This window comes from Balaenoptera musculus, chromosome 6 (assembly GCF_009873245.2).
Source record: "Balaenoptera musculus isolate JJ_BM4_2016_0621 chromosome 6, mBalMus1.pri.v3, whole genome shotgun sequence".
Classification (NCBI taxonomy): domain Eukaryota; kingdom Metazoa; phylum Chordata; class Mammalia; order Artiodactyla; family Balaenopteridae; genus Balaenoptera; species Balaenoptera musculus.
Window position 1 is genome coordinate 84,309,183 of NC_045790.1, and position 20,220 is coordinate 84,329,402.

Consider the following 20,220-nt stretch of genomic DNA (forward strand, 5'->3'; position numbering starts at 1 on the left):
TGTGAATTGTCTCACACTTAAAACACAACGAACAGACAGACTTAAAGAGCATCTGTGCGTCTCCTTCCTCTTGGCTCCCTTGTTACAACCCCACAACATAAATCAAGACCACTTAGTAAGACTGTCCAGAGCGGCAACCGTGTCTGTACACACAGGGGCGCCAGCCACACCCCTCGAGGCCGGGACTGGGCGGGAGGGGGCGTGGCGCAGCCCAGCCCGCCTATCGCGACGCCCTGTCCCGTCGCGCCCGCGCCTGCGCCTGCGCCGTGCGTACCCACCGGCCTCGAACGCCCCGGCGGGAGGTAAGGGGGATAGCGATAGGCCCCCTGGGGGCGTAAGGCCCTGGTCCGCGTCGTGGGCCCGGTGCCAGCCCAGCGCGCGGGCGGGGCGCCCCGCAGGAAGCAGGGCATCAGGTTGGAAGTGCGAAAGCTGTGGGAGCTCCTCTCGGCTTGAAGAAGTGGTGGTTTCGGTTTTGGAGGTGCTTTCGAAGCGGGTATAGGGAGGCGGCCGACCGGGCGAGCTTGACGGCCTCCCGGGGTCTCGGGGTGGAAAAGTTTACTTCGTCTGCCCTGCGTGTGACGCACTGTGGGTCCTAGGTCATCAGGGTCGCCGGCGTCTCGGTCCGGAGAGGGGCCCGCGCACCCATTCGGGGGCGGGGGTGGGAGGAGGCGGCGTTTGGTTTATGTGGCCCAGGTGCGCGGTGGGTGACGCTGCGAGGAATGACTCGAGGCTCGAGGGTGTTGAGGGGAGGTCCTGGGGCGCGAGGGGGGAGCCTCCTGTCAGCCATACCGGGGAGGGTGGTTCGCAGAAGGCCCCACGTCTGTCTCCCCTTTTTACAATTCGGAATCGGAGGCTCAGAGAGCAGACAGTACGGTAGGTAGGTCCGAGGGCCTTGACTTTTCTTTCCAAATTCAGTACCCCTTCCCCCAATGAGAAACACGGGGCGACGTGCCTGAGGGAATTCGGTGCCCCAGGCGTGGGGAAATGTGGGAAGGTGTTTATAACTTTTTTGGAAAGGGGCGTTGCCAGTGATATTGGACTTTTCCTAAGAAATGGGGCTTTTCACTTACAAATAACTTTAAGTAATTTGGTTAACCTCCCAGTACTTTTTCCTTATTGGAAACGTGAGTAGTGTGGTACTCAGCTGGTAATAGTTGTAAGCACTAAAGGTAGTTTGTAAAGCACCTGGCCCCCGCCCCCGCCCACCCCAAGTGTTAGTGCAGTGAATATGATTGCAGTTCTTTGACCTCAAAATATTTGACCTGTCTTACGGGAAACATGAGTTTACACATTGTTTTAAGAGACTTTTTATTTTGAAATATTTTACAATTACAGAAAAGTTACAAAAGTAATACAGAGTTCTCTACAATTTCCTTTAATGTTAACATCTTACATAACTATAATACAATTATCAAAAGTAAGAAATTAACTTCAGTACAACGCTGTTAACTAAATCACCAACTTTCTTCAGATTTCATCATTTTTTATACTAAAGTCCTTTTTCTGTTCCACGATCCAATCTAAGATCCCACATTGCATTTAGTTGGCATGGCTCCTTAGTCTTCTCCAATCTGTGACAACGTCTAAGTCTTTTCCTGTCTTTCATGACCGTTACACTTTTGAAGAGTCCTGGTTAGTTATTTTGTAGAGTGTCCTTCAGTTGGGTTTTGTCTGATGTTTTCTCAAGATAAGATTAAGGTTGTGTACTTTTGTTGATACCACAGAAGTGTATATGCCCTTCTCAGTAGTTCATCATATGAGGGGTACATGATATGACACACTGCATTTGATATTGCTCTTGATCACTTGGTTAAGGTGGTATCTGCTGGGATTCTCTAATGTAAAGTAACTTTTTCCCTTTGTAATTAATCAGTATCTTGGGGGAGAACTACTTTTAAACAATGCAAATATCCTGTTTCTCCTCAAACTTTAATTTGTTGATTTTAGCATCCATTGATGATCTTGCCTTCAGTAATTATTACTGTAATGTTCTAATGGTGGTTTTCTGTTTCCCTCATTCCTTATTTATTTATTTATTTATTTATTTATTTATTTATATTTTTTTTGGCTGTGTTGGGTCTTCGTTTCTGTGCGAGGGCTTTCTCTAGTTGCGGCGAGTGGGGGCCACTCTTCATCGCGGTGCGCGGGCCTCTCACTGTCGCGGCCTCTCTTGTTGCGGAGCACAGGCTCCAGACGCGCAGGCTCAGTAGTTGTGGCTCACGGGCCTAGTTGCTCCGCGGCATGTGGAATCTTCCCAGACCAGGGCTCGAACCCGTGTCCCCTGCATTGGCAGGCAGATTCTCAACCACTGCGCCACCAGGGAAGCCCCTTCGTAATTTATTAATTGGAGTTTTTCTGTAAGGAAGAGCTGCATCTTCATTCCATTTATTTATTTATTGTTAATTTTTTGTATCTGTATGGACTCATTTATTTTTCTATTGGTTATTTTCCTACACTTTCGTTATTTGTTTTATGTCTCAAATTGTTCCAGCTTCGTCCATTTCAAGTTTTTTCAACTTGCTTCCTGTGCCCTTTTTATAGGCTCTCATCCTTTTTTGAGAACTTCCTTGCTTTTTGGCACCCTAAGATGCTCCAAGCTTCTCTTGTGTTTTCCCTGCACTGGAATCCACCATTTCCCCAAAGACCCCTGCTTTCTTTGTTTGGAGAGTAGTATTTAAACACCAAGGATCTGGGCGCTAGGTGTGCTCATTGCTACTGGGTTATCATCACTTCCAGTGCCTGGCAGAAGACATCTTAGAAGCGTGTGTGTGTGTGTGTGTGTGTGTGTGTGTGTGTGTGTGTGTGTGTATGTATATATTTCTAGCTGTATATACAGTCGTCCCTTGGTATCCACAGAGAATGGTTCTAGGACCTGCAGTGGATAGCAAAATCCGAAGCCACTTAGGTCCCATAGTTGGCCCTTTGTATCTGCGGTTCCATATCCACGGATTCAACTAACTGTGGATCATGTAGTATTTATTGAAAAAATCGTATTTATTGAAAACAATCCACTGTAAGTGGACCCTCGCAGTTCAAATCCATATTGTTCAAGGGTCAACTGCAAATCCATATATTTCATGGAGATACAGGCACACATATGTGTATATTCATGCATCTACCAAGATTTATATTTATTTTTGTGTTTATCTGTATATATATATACACACATGTATTTTAGATATATGTCTGTATATATATATTTCTTTTTTCTAAAGTTTATTCTGATACTTCTGTTTCTAATACAGTACCACAGGGTTCATTCTAGTCTTGCCTTTTACTTGTAACTTCTTTCTTCAACAGTGAGAAATCTGGCTTTTGTGTTCTACAAAATATTTCCTTATTTGTTCAGTCCTAGTATACACATAAAGTAATTACAGGATTTCTAACCCATAGTCCTATGAGAAACAAATTTACTAACTAGAATACAGTATAGTTGTGTGTAATTCTTTTTGTCTTTAGCCTTGTAGTATCCAGTTTAGTATCTAGGATCCTATATCTAGACACTAGTATCGAGTATCCAGCATCTGTTTTCCAAAGTTACCTAGATTAGTTATTTTCTTCCCCTACTTCTTTCATTGTGGTTATGTTGTTCATTTGTAATACAGTTAATTTTATTTTTTATAGTTTGTATTTCATTTTGGGTTCCCCCACATCTCGTTGTTTTTGTTTTTTAATATACAAAAATTCACCTTTTGTGGTGTACAGTTCTGTGAATTTTGATAAATGCATATAATTGTTTATCCACCACCATTGTCATGATACAAACAATTCTGTCACCCCAAATATTCCATTACACTTGAAAAATAAAGTTAAAAGTAATACAACAACTTTACAGAAGTTTGAGAAATTAGGCATTTTTGTGTGTTTTCTCTTGTTTTTTCATAGGCATATTTTAAATACCTGTGATGTTAATGTAAATGTATTTTTTAATCCTATGTTTGAATTATATCAGAAATATTTCCCAGTTTTCTGACTTAAAAATCAAGAAATGCTGAAATACATTTTCAACTCATTATTAAATCACACTTTTAAACCACAATTTCTATATTGAATTAAGACCTTCCCTTAATAGCTTATAAACATTATTTGAGCTATTTTATGATCAGAGGCACTGTTGGATGACTTTGTTTCAGTAACATCATACTTTATGCAACTATTTGAATGCTATGTTCCCTTCTTAGTTTTATATGGGTATTTTATTGTAACTTTATAGAAATGGAAATGGTGGAGAGAAAAAAAAATACTCTCTAGAAGGAGACCAAGAGTTGGAAAAGTCTCTTGGGCGGGTCTTGGGCCAGAATGTCTTCCCCGAGAGATGGCCCTTGTGAGGCAGCAGGTTATTCCTTGAGCACAAAAAGCTGAGGGGCAGAGTCATGCACTCTGACCTGGAAATATTACTTTTTGAATTCAAAAAAGAGAGCTATCATCATAGCATAGGGGAGCAGTGAAAACAAGCCAAATAGTCAATAATTGGGGTTTGTCAAGTACACCGTAAACTGATTAGTGGAAGAGAAGGCAGAATCATTTGAGTTGTATCTCAAATGATACACAAAGTTGAGAGGCAGATGGGATATAAAAGAGCATCTAGACAGAGGGAGCACCTTGCAAAGCCAAAAGTAGAGATTGGGTGATGATATTTCAGTAGATTGGGTGGATTACTTACGAACATTTTATTTTCTTGTTCAGATAATAGGGAACTCTTAGAAGTCTTTATTCAGAGGAGGAGCATGTTGCCTCTGGTGTTTTAGATATATATTCATTGGTGGTAAACTATGGGGAAAAATTGGAGAGGGGAAAGAGTCTAAACGCAGGCCAAATAAGACACTTGTAATGTGCTATGCATATTGTGCTGTTTGACTAGAGTGATAGGATTAGACATAGTGTAGAAGAGACATGTGAAGAAGTGTTTTAGTTCCATTAGCATCTGTTGAATACCAGGTATGTTAAAAAACATTTTGATAGGAATAGTAATAGATATAAAGATAGCTTCTTATATAATCTGCATAGTGGAAGAAAACACAAGAGGCAATGTGATAAACTGGGAACATTAGTGTTAGGGAAATGTTGATAATTTATGAGACTATTATATGTTAATATAATAAGAGAAAGACAGTCCCTGTAGCACGAGCAGGCAATTGATGAAAGAAGAAATGCAAATAGAGAATAAATCAATCTCATTAGTAATTTAAAGAATGCAAAATAAGACAATAATGAGATACCATTTTTGTCACCAGTTGAATGTCTTAAGAAGAATGATAATATCAGGTATTGGTTGGAGTACGGATAAATGGACATTTTAAAGTTTTTTAAATTGAAGTATAGTTGACATACAATACTGTATTTATTTCCAGTATACAACATAATGATTTGACATTTTTATACATTATGAATTTATCACCATGATGTCTAGTAACCATCTATCATCCTACAAAGTCATTACAATATTATCGACTATATTCCCTATGCTGTACCTTACATCCCTGTGACTTGTTTATTTTATAACTGGAAATTTGCACTCCTTACTCCCCTTCACGCATTTCACTCACCAGGCTGCCTCCGTTCTGGTGACCACCAGATTATTCTCTGTATCTGTTTCTGTTCTGTTTTGTTTTTTAAATTCCACGTGTACATGAAATCATACGGCATTTGTCTTTCTTTGGCTTATTTCACTTAGCATAATACCCTCTAGGTCCATCCATGTTGCAAATGGCAAGATTTCATTCTTTTTTATGGCTGAGTAATAGTCCATTGTGTGTGTGTGTGTGTGTGTGTGTGTGTGTGTGTGTGTATGTATATGTATCACATCTTCTTTAGCCATTCATCTATCTTTGAGCACTTAATGGTTGCTTCCATATCTTGCTAATGTGAATAATGCTCTATGAACATAGGGGTGTATATATCTTTTCAGTTAGTGTTTTCATTTTCTTCAGATAAATACCTAGAATTGGTGGATCATATGATAGTTCTGTTTTTAATTTTTTGAGGAACCTCCATACTGTTTTCCATAGTGGTTGCACCAGTTTACATTCCCACCACATGCATGTGGGTTCCCTTTTCTCCACATCCTTGCCAACAACCAACACTTGAAATTTCTTGTCTTTTTGATGATAGCCATTCTGACAGGTGTGAGGTGATAGCTCATTGTGGTTTTGATTTGCATTTTCCTGATGATTAGAGATGTTGATCATCTTTTCATGTGTCTGTTTCCCATCTGTATGTCTTTCCTGGAAAATTGTCTGTTCAGATCCTCTACCCAGTTTTTGATTGGATTGTTTATTTTTTTGATATTGAGTTGTGTGAATTCTTTGTATATTTTGGATATTAATGCCTTATCAGATATATCATTTCCAAATATCTTTTCTCATTTAGTAGGTTACGTTTTTGTTTTGTTGATGGGTTCCTTCACTGAGAAAGCTTTTTATTTTGATGTAGTCCTATTTCTTTGTTTGCTTTTGTTGCCCTTGCCTGAGGAGACATCCAAAAACATATTGCTAAGACCAGTGTCAAAGAGTATACTGCCTATGTTTTCTTCTAGGAGTTTTATGGCTTCGGGTCTCACATTTAAGTCTTTAATCCAGATAAATGGACATTTTGATATGTTGCTAGTGGGAATGTAAATAGGCACAGCCTTTTTTGGGACATTTAGTATCAGAAGCCTTAAAAAATGTGTGTATCTATTAATTCTATTTCCAGGTATTTAAAGAAATAATCATAGATGGTAGTATGGATTTGTGTGAAAGAAGAGTAATTACACTGTGGTTTAGTTTATAATAGTGGAAAATTGGAAACATCCTGAGTGGCCAACATTAGATGATTAAATTATCGAACATCTGTACAATGTGATACCGTGCTGCTATAAAAAATACATTATAGAAAAATAATAATTTACATGGAGACATTTTTATTATATTTGATCAGGTTATTCAAAATAAATCTTTTATTCTTTTATTCACTGCTTCCTTTATTCACCCAGTAACAGTATACTTTATTATATTTTTTTGCTCCTTGCCATTCCTTTCCTTTGGGTTTATTTTCTTTTTTGTTAAAGCATGCCTTTTAGTAGTTCTTTTAATGAAGGGCTTGGTAATAAACTCAGTCTTTGTATGTCTGAAAATGATTATTTTACCTTCACTTCTGGATAATAATTAACCTGGGTATATACCAACTCAGCACTTTGAAGATATTCCTATCTTTTGATATGTTGCTTTGATGAAAAGTTTACTGCTTTTGTTGTTTTAGTTTATCTGTCTTTTATCTCTGGTTTGCTTTTTAAGATATTTTTTCTTTGTCCTTAATGTTCTGAAATTTCCCTTCCATGTGTTTAGGTAAATTTGTTTTTTATTTATGCTACTTAATGTTTATGTGCATTTTCAGTTTGAGGTTTTACATCTTAATTCTCAGCATATTCTCTTTGAATAGTGACTTTTTGCCACTTTATTTATTCTTTCCTTATGGGACTCCTACTTGTTATTGAGCTTGTCATTTTATCCTTAATGTTGCTTATCTTCTTTTTATGTGTCCTTATTCCTCTGTGTTCATACTGATAGCTTCCAATCAATAATTGTCTTTTCAGTAAACAAAATTTACTGTTTAATGCATCTTTGGAGGTTTTTATTTGTAGAATTTTTACTTGGTTTATTTTCAGATTGGCTTGTTACTGTTTCATAATATTATCTAATTTTTTTAAGATTCCGTTTCTTTCTTTATATCTTTATCTTAAAATGTACCTATTTTAATTTTATTTTTAGGTTACTTTATTATCTCTAGTCCCTTAGCTGTAAATTTTCCCATTTTGTTGGGGCTGTGGACCAATCTTTTGGCAGTGAACTTCCCCATGCATCTCTAATTCCCACTAAGTACTGTAGCTGTTAGACTCTTTATTTTTGGTGTCTGGAGATTTTCCTTTTTTGCTTTCAAGCTTAGATTAACTGTAAAGACCAAGTTACTGGTAGATGAGAGAATCTGTAAAACCAACACTTCAAGATTTTCAGTTGTGAAAGAGAGAAACAACATTATTTAGAATAATAGTTCTTAATGATTCTGGAGTGATAGAGCTTTTTGATAATTTCATGAAAGCAATGGACTCTGTCTTCTGAAATAATTCAAAAATATATTCATAATTTTTTGTAAACATTCAGGAACTCCTCAAGTCCCAAACCCCTACCTCTATGGACCCCAGTCTAAGATACCATAACCCAATGGAATTAACATAGTCAACTCATTTATTTTTAATATGGGAGAGGTTATGGCTAATTAGATGGCATGAAAACATGATGTACAACAGTGGTTTTCAAGCTTGCTTAAGCAGTGGAGCCCTTTATTTACAGAAAATCTAATAAGTTCAAATTTATGAAATAGATATAAGTAAATTTTCTCCAGCTGAAGCAGGTGTGGGGTCTTGGAGCCTGTCCACTTGACAACCTTTACCATCACCTACCCTGACCCCAAAGACGTAACACTGGACTCTCTGGAACACTGCTAAAAAAAAAAAAACTACTGGTGAATTAGAAAGAGCATTTGATTGCACTCTCAGGAATACTGGGTTCTTATTCCAGCTCTGTCACTGGTTACTTGTACTGATTGTAGACAATGATAATCACTTTGTAAGAAAGGGAAGATGCAATTTAAAGGACATCAATGAGAAGAGTTGCATTTTATAATATATTTGAAGTATATAATTACATATGTTATATTAGAAATGGAGTTTTTACAGCAGAAATGTTAAGAATGAAATTTTTTCTTCCAATTTTGCCATTTGACACCTTTTTAGAAAACATTATTCACTGTCCAAGGTACATTGGGAGATAAAGACTTGAACAGTATACTTCTGGTTTTTTGAAAAAAGTTATTTAAATATATGCATACATATATATATCCTTATATTAAAAAGACCTGGAAAGACATGCATCAAAATGGAAGTAGGGGGGCGGGAGGGGGAAAAATGGAAAGAGTAGTTAACTATAGGTGAGGAGATGATTGTTGATTTTATTTTATTCTCTTTTTCCTATTTTCTAATCATTCTAAAGTGAATATACATTACCTTTGTAGAGAGAAAAAGATTTTAAAATAAAAGTTTTGTTTAAAAAACCAGTCACTGAAGTTCAGCATTAAGTTGAGTATGTATTTAGAATATATTATAAAATTCCCTAATTGTTGGCTTTTAAAAATAATGGAAATTGATTTTTAAAATTCTTAAATAAATATTTCCCTTTTAGGTTTTTCTACATGAGTGGAGAAGGTAGATGTTGCAAGTAGAAGAGATACAACATTTTTTTAGGATGTCTGAAGATGAAGAAAAAGTGAAATTACGCCGTCTTGAACCAGCTATTCAGAAATTTACTAAGATAGTAATCCCAACAGACCTGGAGAGGTTAAGAAAGCACCAGATAAATATTGAGAAGGTGAGTTTTTTTATTTCTTTCTTTTTTTCCATTTTTTTCTTTTTTTACCACAAGAAACAGTTACATATTCTGATTTATATTTGTTGTGCATTTCACCTGCATTGAGACTATTAGATAAGAGTCTTCGCTAAAACATCTAGCTCCTGTCGATTTAAAAACATTATTCATTTTTTCATCTGGGTTTTCTGTTCTACAAATACCCCTCTCACATTATTCCTTTTTTAGGAAGGGATATAAGAATAGAATCAATGCCTTTTTAGTTATACACAGTGATGAATTGAGCAGTTAATAATTAAAATACAGACTGTTTGATAGTTGACTATAATGTGAAGGTGGTAGACTTCGGCTAAAGGGCTTCCCTTAATTTCATTCACCCCATGGCAAGTTTTCTGAACTGTGAGTGTGTGTTCCTGTCCTTTCAGGTGCAAGTAGATTAAAGAGGTAAAATCACTGTTTGATATGAGGGAGTTTCCCAACTTCACTGCTTCCCTTTGAGGAAAGTCCAAAGTTGAGAAATATTAGCTAGAGGTCAGTTTAAGAGATAGACAGAAGGAAGAACCAGTTTCAGGGACTGTGGTGGTTTCATAGAACCTGGTCTGGCTAGGGTCTGATGGAGTGGTTGTGGCATTTATGGGAACGTCAAGTTTACTGAGTACTGAGCATTGATTTGGCAGGTTACCTTGTCTTATTTGCTGTGGGATAGGTCAGTGGTATTTGATCCTTCAGAAGAACCTCCCCCAGTATAAATTTTAAGCTGTGTGGCCCTCCATTAATTTTTCTTGGGGGGCGGGGGGAGGGTGGAAGTGGTCATTAAGCCTTTGAGTATAAATAATATTTAACACCCTCAACTGCATACCTTATACAAGTAAGAAGAGTGTCAACTTTTTCTCTCATAGATACCAGCTGTCTTCCTAGTACTTAAGTCTTTTGTAACAGTATAGAAAATAAGTGCCAAGAAAAATAAGATGAAAATTTCAATGCAAATATGAATAGAATTCAAGATTAATATTTAGTCATCTCTTAACTTCTTTCTTCTTTATCCATAAGCAATAAGTGCTATGACTTTTAAGGATGGAGGAGTTGTCTGCTAAACTGGTTATTCTTGTCATGAGCAGAAACAAAGTGTTCCATGCTTTGATTAATAAGGAGGGCTTGTTCTTTTAGCACTGTAACAGTATAGAAATGGAGTTGTTTACTTCAGATTGATCATACCTGTGTTTGATAATGTGTGTGTCAAAGTCCTGAGCTTATGTTGAAGTGCTCAGTTACAAAGATGGTAAGAATTTGGCAAGTGAATTGATTCTGAAAGGAATAAATAGGTGGACTGTGGTCTATTAAGACTGTTTCTTTTATTGTCCTATTTTACCTTTGGCATTTTCCCTTTGGCAAATTTCCCTTTCCTTGTATTTATTCTATACGAATGTGCTTGCTTTCATTACCCTCAGATCCTAGCCACATGTACCACCCAGTCATCAATGGAAAGGCCAGAACCCTGGGAGAAAGTTGTGGGGATAGAAGCAGGTCTATTACTGATTTAATTAGCTGCGTCAGAATTCAGAAGAAGATTATTCCAGAGTTATATAGATCTTTTTCTGCCGGAACATTTTTCCTTCAGCATTTTCTGAAATTTTTACTTATTAAAATTTTAGACAATATCAGAATAATTATAATTTATAATACAGGTGATGCTGTCTGAAGCTAAGCAGTTAAACTCATACTGAGCTGTTTTATTCCATAATCTTGATCATTCTATCTCTTGGTTTTCTAGTTTAGTTATGAAAGTAATTTTTTTATCTATGTAAGATTGAATAGCATATTTTAATAGATAGTTTATGGCAATATAAAAACATTTAAAAGCCACAGTGTTCACTGTGGACAAAAGAGTTAAGAACTAAGTTTAGACTCCAGGTGTCTAACAGTGCCTCATTTTCAAAAAGGCATGTTTTTCCTGGGGGAAGGGTGTAGAAAGATAAAATATTTATTATGTTAGCCATCAGTCATCCAATATGAATTTAAAAGAAGAAAGTCAGACTGAAGGGAAATTGAAAGTAAGCCTTAGTGGAGTGATTCTGCAACATCTGAAAACAATGAGAGTAGTGTGCTGTGGACACCTGGGACTATATTCCATAGGTCCTTCAGCATTACGTTTTATTACACATGATAGACTTGATTAGAATGTAATCCTGAAATTTGAAGTGTTAGCATTCAGCTTTCTTGGCTAATGTAAAATAGACTTAAGCATAGTTAATAGGAACAATATCATAAGCTTGGAACATAATTTTCTTTGTTTCATTTTATAGGGCTTTGGGGGAAAACTTACTGTGTAACATGTACTGTATTAGTTAGTATATGGTTAAAATGCAAGTGGCAGAAAACCTAAAAATAGCTTATTAGATGAGATAGAGGTTTTTTGGTTTTGCTTTCATTTTTAATCTCTCATAGTTTTGGAGGTGGTCTAGGGCTCCAGTGGCAGCTCAACAGTCATTAAAGACTCAGGCTGTTTTTATCTTGCTTTCCAATCCTCAACTTGTTTCTGTCTTACATGTAAAACAGCAGCTCCAGCTCTAGCTATTGCATCCACATTCCAACTAAGATGAAAGAACCAGAATCCTATTTTTTCTGAATATGTTCTTTTTTCTCTCAGTTCTCTCTTTTTTTTCTTTTAAAGAGAATCCTCCTGTTCTTGTTTTATGGATGCAGTATCATACAGTCTCTCTATGGTGGTATTATTATTATATTTTTTAAAGTTTTCTTCTGTTTCCTTTTCTGTGTTTCCTTCCTTCCTTCCTCCCCCCTTCCTTCTTCCCTCTTCCTTCTTTCCCCCTTCCTTCCTTCCTTCCTCCCTCCCTCCCTCCCTCCCTCCCTCCCTCTCTTCCTTCCTTCCTTCCTTCCCCTTCTTTCCTCCTTCCTTCTCTTCTCTTTTTTCCTTTTCTTAAATGTATTCTTCTCTCTCTTTCCCTCTCTCCTTTTCTTCCTCCCTCCTCTCTCCCTTTCTTCCTCCCCTCCCTCCTTCCTTCCTTTCTTTGTGTCAGTCTACAGTATTTTAGGCTTTCCTTGGCTAGCTGTCGATATTTAAGAGTGCTAATTGGAAGGGGTGTGTGTGTGTGTGTGTGTGTGTGTGAGAGAGAGAGAGAGAGAGAGAGAGAGAGAGTGGGTAGCAGAGAGAGAGAGAGAGAGGGAGAATGGGTAGCAGGGCAGTAGTAGGGACCTTATTACCTGGAGAGGTGAACAGAGGAGGATCTATTTTGATGGGCAACCACCAGATACTCTCCTGGAGTGTTGTCTTCCGTGATGATAGAGGCAGTCCAGTTGCTTGGGCCTATGGAGAGGACATCTGATAGACTACCTATTCCTTACATAAACTTTCAGCTAATCCTTCTGTTTTTAACCCCACCATACACATCCTCCTGGTTACCTGGTAGCTGGTACCTCTGGTTACTGAGTCTTTCTGGAGTAGTGCTGTGCATTGGTTTGCTTCTCACTGCTTTTCTCCCCCACCATCCACCCCTTCTGCAGCCCTAGGTTTCAGCTTTCTCTGCTCTGCTAAGTTCAGCTGCAACATGTCCATAGTCTTTCCAGCTTCCAAAATTTTGTTAAAATTTCTTGTCTATTGATATCTTCTGTTGTATTCTCATTATTCTTGTGAATTTATACCTTTTAAAGTTCTTTACTGTCATTTTAGTTGAATTTTGGAAAAGAACAGAGATGAATGTTTGTGTTCAGTCTGCCAGGTTTAATGAGAAGGGAAGTTATTACAGGATATAAATATATGTTAGCTTTTCATAAGTGTTGGTGTTTGCTGTTTCTTATATTGTTAGCATTGAAAATTATGTAAAAAATTAGTTTTCTAATCTGCAAGAAGTTTACAGTCCAGTTAAGGAAATAAGATAGGATATGATGGGGCAACATATAATTAGGTGTGAAAATGAGTGTTCAGGACTGTTCAGGCAGTATGAAGCCTGAACTATGTGGTACAAAATCAGATATAAGCAGTCTTATTGATTTGTTATTTATTGATTTGGTTTCATTTATTTGTTTTCTTAACTTGTGGTTACAACAAAAACCTTTCCCATTTCTCTTTTTAGTCTGAGAATGTTTATTTCAATCTTACAAGCACATTTTCCCCCTCATTCTTTTTTTCTGATAGACTCCTGATTCAGTTTGCTTTCTCCTGTGTTACAGGATAGGAAAGCCTCAGCACAGGTGGTGAATGATAATGGGTCTAATGGTGGTATTTCCATTGTTGTCAGTGTTTGGTTAGCAACGAACAAGAGACATATCCTGTAGTTCTGGCTAATGAGACTTGAGGGAAAGCCTGTTTGGGATATGGAACTTCTGGAAAAGACTTTCCTACAGTTACAAAGATATACATGGGAGGAAACAGTCCTACTGGTCTTAATGTCTGCCTGTTGTGTCTGGAACTATAGCCAAGAGGGGACAAGTCTGAAAATGAAACTCTCTGTTGAAGGTAGTAAAGCAGATAGAACTTGGGTGCTTGACAACCTTGTAAGCTTCTGAACTAAACTACCCTTGAATTTATCATCCCACTTCTAGGGTGCTGCTTATGTGAGATAATAAATATCTTTATTATTAAAGCCATTTTTTTAACTTTGAGTTTTCGGTTATTTGCAACCAAAAGCATCCTAATTGCTTCAAGTCATAGCACTGCTTTAACCTATCTCTGTAGTGTTGCTGTGCAAATAGACAATACAAAAAATGACATTTTGTAAAAACTGCATTTTAGAAATGTTTGTCAGTGGTCCCAACTTAACTAAATTTTAAGGGGTTATTTCATGTAATTTTCCCCCCCAAACATATTAAATCATTTAAAGTTTTTTCTCCTCTCCAAGTGTTTGGAATAATAGCCTTTAATAGTGTAACCTAATTTAGGTTTAACATTGTGTAGCAAGCATAGAAAGTCTGACCTATTTTATTCCTTATTTTTCTTAGAATTTTATTATTATAAGACGTAAGGTCATCTATTCAGTCTTCATCCAAGACACTAATCTCTTCTACAACTTACTTGACAAGTGAGCAAATAATAATAATAGTAACGATAGTAGCTGTTGTGTTTATCTGTTGAGTGCTGTGTAAGGTTTTTATATATATCATTTAATCCTCACAACATCCCTATGGGTTACCCTTATTATTGTCTTCCTTTTTTAGGTGGGGAAGCAGACTTGGAGTGGTTAAATTACTTTCTTGAGATCACTATGCTGCTAAATATATTAATCTTCTAATGTTGTGCTTGAAACATAGTGTGTTCTAAGTTTGTTCTTACTCTTTCTTGGTTTTCATTTTCCTCTTAGTCATGTTTATTGCGGACAGTTCTATTTTATGATGATTTTCCTCAATGAAGAAGGAAGATGTAAAAAAAAAAATAGAGTTGAATACTTTGGCTTTCCTACATCTATTAGCAACATCCACTCCGTTTGTTCACCTTTCAAACTTTGTTTTTTTGTTCAGATCCCAACTTAGTAATGTTCTATGGAACATGCCCTGGTTGATTCCATCCTGGGTCAGATATAAATGCACCATCCTCACACAGCACTCTGCAGTAGACCTTAAGGTTCACCACCCCATGATTGATTTTTAGAGAGTGGTAAAGGTAACATTAAAATCTTTCTCATAGAGTTATTCTGAGGATTGAGATATTATGTGAAGAACCCTTGAATGCAAGGTTGATACTTGGAAATGAGTTACTTATAAGTAAGTTATCATTCCCGGGCAGTCAACATTGGTGCTGTCCGTTAATTGTTTGTAATCATTAGGAGATTCACAGCATTCCTGAGACCCTTTGTGTTTGTTTTGGGTTTTATATTTTTTATACATGGTAGGCACAGTAAGGTGCCTTACATTAGCTACACTATAAGGTAGATATTATTATTCATCTTCATTACATGAGTAATCCTAAGTTTATGGCTTATAATCATTGGGCCATCTATTAATATTATGTAGCTTTACTTTTAGAGTCTTTGATATTTTCTCTTTTGTTGAGTTTAATAAAGTAAATTTATTTGAATTGAATACTTACACTTTTTATCATCTACAATACTGATTGTTATCCCACCTGATTAATCCCCCACAAAACCATCATCTTCCCTACGAAAAGTCCTGATCATTCTGATCACTGAGGTACCCTATGATACCTGGCAGAAGGAGCATTCCTCTACTTTTCCTGCTTCTTTTCTCATCACTCTTCCCATCATACATTATACCACAAACACATTGATCTTACTTCAGTCCTTTGGATTCCACATGTGACATTGATCTTACTTCATTCCTTTGGATTCCACATGTGACTTTACACCTCAGAGTATTCCCAGGTCTTTTTCTCTCCAATTGAAACCTCTTTTTTCCCTACTATGCTTTGTAAATTCAAATAAATCTTTTAGGTGTCAGCATAAAGTTTAAATTAAAGTGCTTTTATACCTTAAACTCCTAAATTCTGAACATTCTCTATGTTATATCATCATCAGATTCCCTGAACCTCTAGTGAATAACATTATATAATTTTAGAAAATTATTTTTAATAATTATGAGTAGCTTTCATGATTTTATACTCTAAGCAATATGAAGTAGAATTATTATTGTTATTCAATTTTGAATCAAAATATTCTGGAAGATGAAATGGCATAAAATGTGAGGCTACAAATATCTAAAGTTGATTAAATAAATGGTGGGGTGTTCTAGAGAGAACTTTTAGTCCAGGAACCACTCTTAAAATATTTGTTCTCTTTGCCCAGCAGGCAAAGCAAAACTGAGACCTGGGTGTCACTGCCAAAGAGCACAAAGGGATGAATGTTGGAAGCCTGAAAACACCTGTGCAGAGGCGTTCATTGCACCATGGTGTGGGTTTATAATCAGGGTTCTCCAAAAAGATAAAATAGAAGAGTGGGTAAAAGGAGACAACGTATTCACCAGGATGAGAATGGTGAACACGGCTTTTGTCTCACCGGGTTAAGAATGTGCTTTCGTTTCATGGGAAAGTCTAGGGGAAAGGCTGTTTCTGTGAATATTGGATTCTCTGCTTATGCCTGTGCCAGAGGAGAACCATGGCGCCACTGGTAGACCATGGGGCCATAACATATCAATGAAGAACAACATGAATGCATGTAGTGAGACAATACATCTTTCTGAAATGACTGAAAAACAGTATCTATGAATTTTCTCTGTAGTTGTTTTTCCTCTTTCTTCATCCTGTTTATTCATAGCAATTAAAGGTATTTATCAGAAGTTGCAGTATCCAGTGGAGGAAAGAGCAGAATCCAATGTACTTTGGGGATGTCATTCTGAGTTCCATCTACCTTGAAATGTTGGGGCAGAGTTTAATGGCCTGGAAGCCACTCAAGAGCAAGTAGTGCTGAGACAAATCCTTCTGCCCACTCTGTGAAGATAAAGGAAAAGTATAAATCCAACATCATCTAGAAAATATTTCCTTGCAAAGCTGCCATTACCTTTAAAAACCCTTTGGAGAGAAGCCCTAAGGAGAAGCCCTTGGCAAAGACAAGCTGTTTTACCCAGTCTCTTGACAGATAATCTCCCCGTCATTGCTCTTCAGTCTCTTTGAATCTAGTCTTTGATATTTTCTTTGTAGACAATCATGTGAAGACAAACTGTTTTATTTCTTCCTTTCCAGTCTTTGCCTGTCTGCCCACTTCCTTCCTTCCTTCCTCTCCTTCTTACTTTCTTTCTTTCCTCTCTTTCTTCTGTTTCCTCTCTTTCCCTTCCCCTTCTCCCTCCCTTCCTTCCCTCCTTCCCTCCTTCCCTCCTTCCCTTCTTCCCTTTCTCCCCTCACTTCCTTTCTTACCTTATTCTGCTGACTAGGGCCTCCAGTGCAATATTGAATAGGAATGGCAAGATCAGACATCCTTACCTTGTTCCCAATATTAGGGAATGGTCTTTCACCACTAAGCATGATGTTGACTGTAGGGTTTTTGTAGATACCTCTAATGTTAACTTTTTTAAGTTTGCTGAGAATTTTTATAATGAACAGATGTTATCAAATGGTTGTCTTTAAATCTACCATCTTGCTCTTTTTGTCTGTTTGTCCCATCTATTCTTTGTCCCCTTTTTTCATCTTTTACTCCCTTTTGGATTAATTGCATATTTTTTAAGATTCCATTTTTTCTTTTGTTGGCTTATTAATTATACCTCTTTGTTTTTTTATTTTTAATGGTTGCTTTACAGTTCAGAGTATTCATCTTTAACTTATGACAGTCTACCTTCAAGTAATGTGTTTTCATATATACATATATATACATACATATATATATATATATATATATATATATATCACTTCACGTATATTATAAGAACCTTGGACTTCCCTGGTGGCGCAGTGGTTAAGAATCTGCCTGCCATGGGACTTCCCTGGTGGCGCAGTGGTTGAGAGTCTGCCTGCCAATGCAGGGGACACGGGTTCGAGCCCTGGTCTGGGAAGATCCCACATGCCGCGGAGCAACTGGGCCCGTGAGCCACAACTGCTGAGCCTGTGCGTCTGGAGCCTGTGCGTCTGGAGCCTGTGCTCCGCAACAAGGGAGGCCGCGATAGTGAGAGGCCCTCGCACCGCGATGAAGAGTGGCCCCTACTCGCCACAACTAGAGAAGGCCCTCGCACAGAAACGAAGACCCAACACAGCCAAAAATAAATAAATAAATAAATAAATACATTTAAAAAAAAAAAAAAAAAAAAAAGAATCTGCCTGCCAATGCAGGGGACACGGGTTCGAGCCCTGGTCTGGGAAGATCCCACATGCTGCGGAGCAGCTAAACCCATGCGCCACAACTACTGAGCCTATGCTCTAGAGCCTGTGAGCCACAACTACTGAGCTCACGTGCCACAGCTACTGAAGCCCACACGCCTGGAGCCCATGCTCCGCAACAAGAGAAGCCATCGCAGTGAGAAGCCTGCGCACTGCAAAGAAGAGTAGCCCCCGCTCACCTCAACTAGAGAAAGCCCGCATGCAGCAACAAAGACCTAATGCAGTCATAAATAAATAAATAAATGAATGAATGAATGACTTTATAACAGTACACTTCGATTTCCTCTCTCAGGGTCTTTGTAGTATTATTGTAATATATTTTACTTCTATGTAATATTGTTATTTTTGTTTTAAGCAGTGTCATCTTTCAAAGAGATTTTTAAAATAATAAAAAGTATATTTTATATTTATCTATATATTTACCATTTTTCAGTGCTGTCACTTTTTTGTAGTCCCATCAACCTGAAGGACTTCCTTTAACATTTCTTGTAGTACAGGTTTGCTGGTAATGAATTCTGCTTGCTTTTTTGTGTTTGGAAAAGAAATGTTTATTTTGCCTTCACTTTTAAAAAATATTTTCCCTGTGTATATAATTCTAGGTTGAGTTTTAGATTGTTTCAGTACTTTCAAGATGTTGCTCTGGTGTTTTTTGGCTTGCATTGTTTCTCACAAGAAGTCTTCTGTCATTCTTATCTGTGTTGCTCTGTACTTCACATATCTTTTTTTCCTCTTTCTGTTTTTAAGATTTTTCTATCACTTATTGTAAGTAGTTTTATTATGATGTGCATTAGTTTAGTTTTGTTCATTTTTCTTACTTATGGTATTCCTTGAGTTTCTTGGATCTGTGGGTTTATAATTTTTACCAGATTTGGAAAAGCTTTGGCCACTCATTTTTCTTTTTTTTCTTCCTTACTGGGATATAACTGACATACAGCACTGTGTAAGTTTAAGGTGTACGATATAATGATTTGACTTACATACATCATGAAATGATTATCACAATAAAATAGTGAAGGTCCATCATCTCATATAGATACAGAATAAAAGAAAAACATTTTTTTCTCTTGTCATGAGATTTAAATTAGGATTTACTTTCTTAACAACTTTCATATATAACATACAGCAGTGTTAATTATATATATTAATCATGGCATACGTTACATCCCTAGTACTTATTTATCTTATGACTGGAAGTTTGCACCTTTTGACCATAAACTGTATGGTTCCTTCTTTATATCTTTAGTTGTGGAAAATCTCTTCTGCTAGTCTTTAAGTCATTCTCATCCATAATTGCTCTGAGATTAGTTGTAATTTCGGTGCACCTATGGGAGGAGGTGAGCTCAGGGTCTTCCTCCTCCACCATCTCAGTCACTGTCTCATTAGTTTTTCAAAATTTTTTTCTCTCCTTCAAGGAGCCCAATTGCATACATAAAATGTTGCTTTCAGTTGGTCTGCAACTCATTGATACTCTATTCATTTATTGTCCATCTTTTTTTCTCTCTGTGTTTCATTTTGGATTGATTCTACTTTATATCTTTAAATTTACTAGTCTTTTCTTTGCATTGTCTTAGCTTCAATTAAACCCATCCATTGCATTTTTCATTTCAGATACCTTTTTTAATTTTAGGAATTGAATTTTTAAAAATATCTTCCATATCTCAATATGCTCATGTTTTCTTCTTTCTTAACAACATGGAATATATCATAATAATTTTTAATATCCTTGTCTATTCCATTATCTCTATCATATCTGAATCTGTTTCTATTGATTAGTTTTTCTCATTGCAGATCATATTTTCCTGCTTTTTTGCATGCATGTTAATTGTTTATTGGATGCCAGACATTCTGAACTTGTTGGATACTGAATATTTTTAAATTACTTTTGAGTACTTTTGAGCTTTATTTATTCTGAGACACATTTATTTGGGAACAGTTTGATCCTTTTGAGGCTCTTTTAAGCTTGCATAGGATCAGAATAGCCTTTATTCCAGGCCTAATTTTTCCCCATGTAGGACAGTGCTTTGGAGTACTCCACCTGATGTCTAGTGTGTTGAG

General features: G+C 37.0%; 1 protein-coding gene across 5 annotated transcripts in view; it reads left to right on the forward strand.

Moving 5' to 3' along the window:
- Positions 1-249: 249 nt before the first annotated feature.
- Positions 250-20,220, forward strand: part of STX17 (syntaxin 17) — a 96,703-nt gene continuing 76,732 nt past the window's right edge. For 3 of the 5 annotated variants that reach the window (XM_036856625.1, XM_036856624.1, XM_036856629.1), the window contains exons 1-2: positions 250-302; positions 9,216-9,401. In XM_036856625.1, coding sequence (XP_036712520.1) covers positions 9,243-9,401 — 159 coding nt within the window. In that variant the 5' untranslated portion in view covers positions 250-302; positions 9,216-9,242. The other 2 variants (XM_036856626.1, XM_036856627.1) reach the window with 2 other exon arrangements.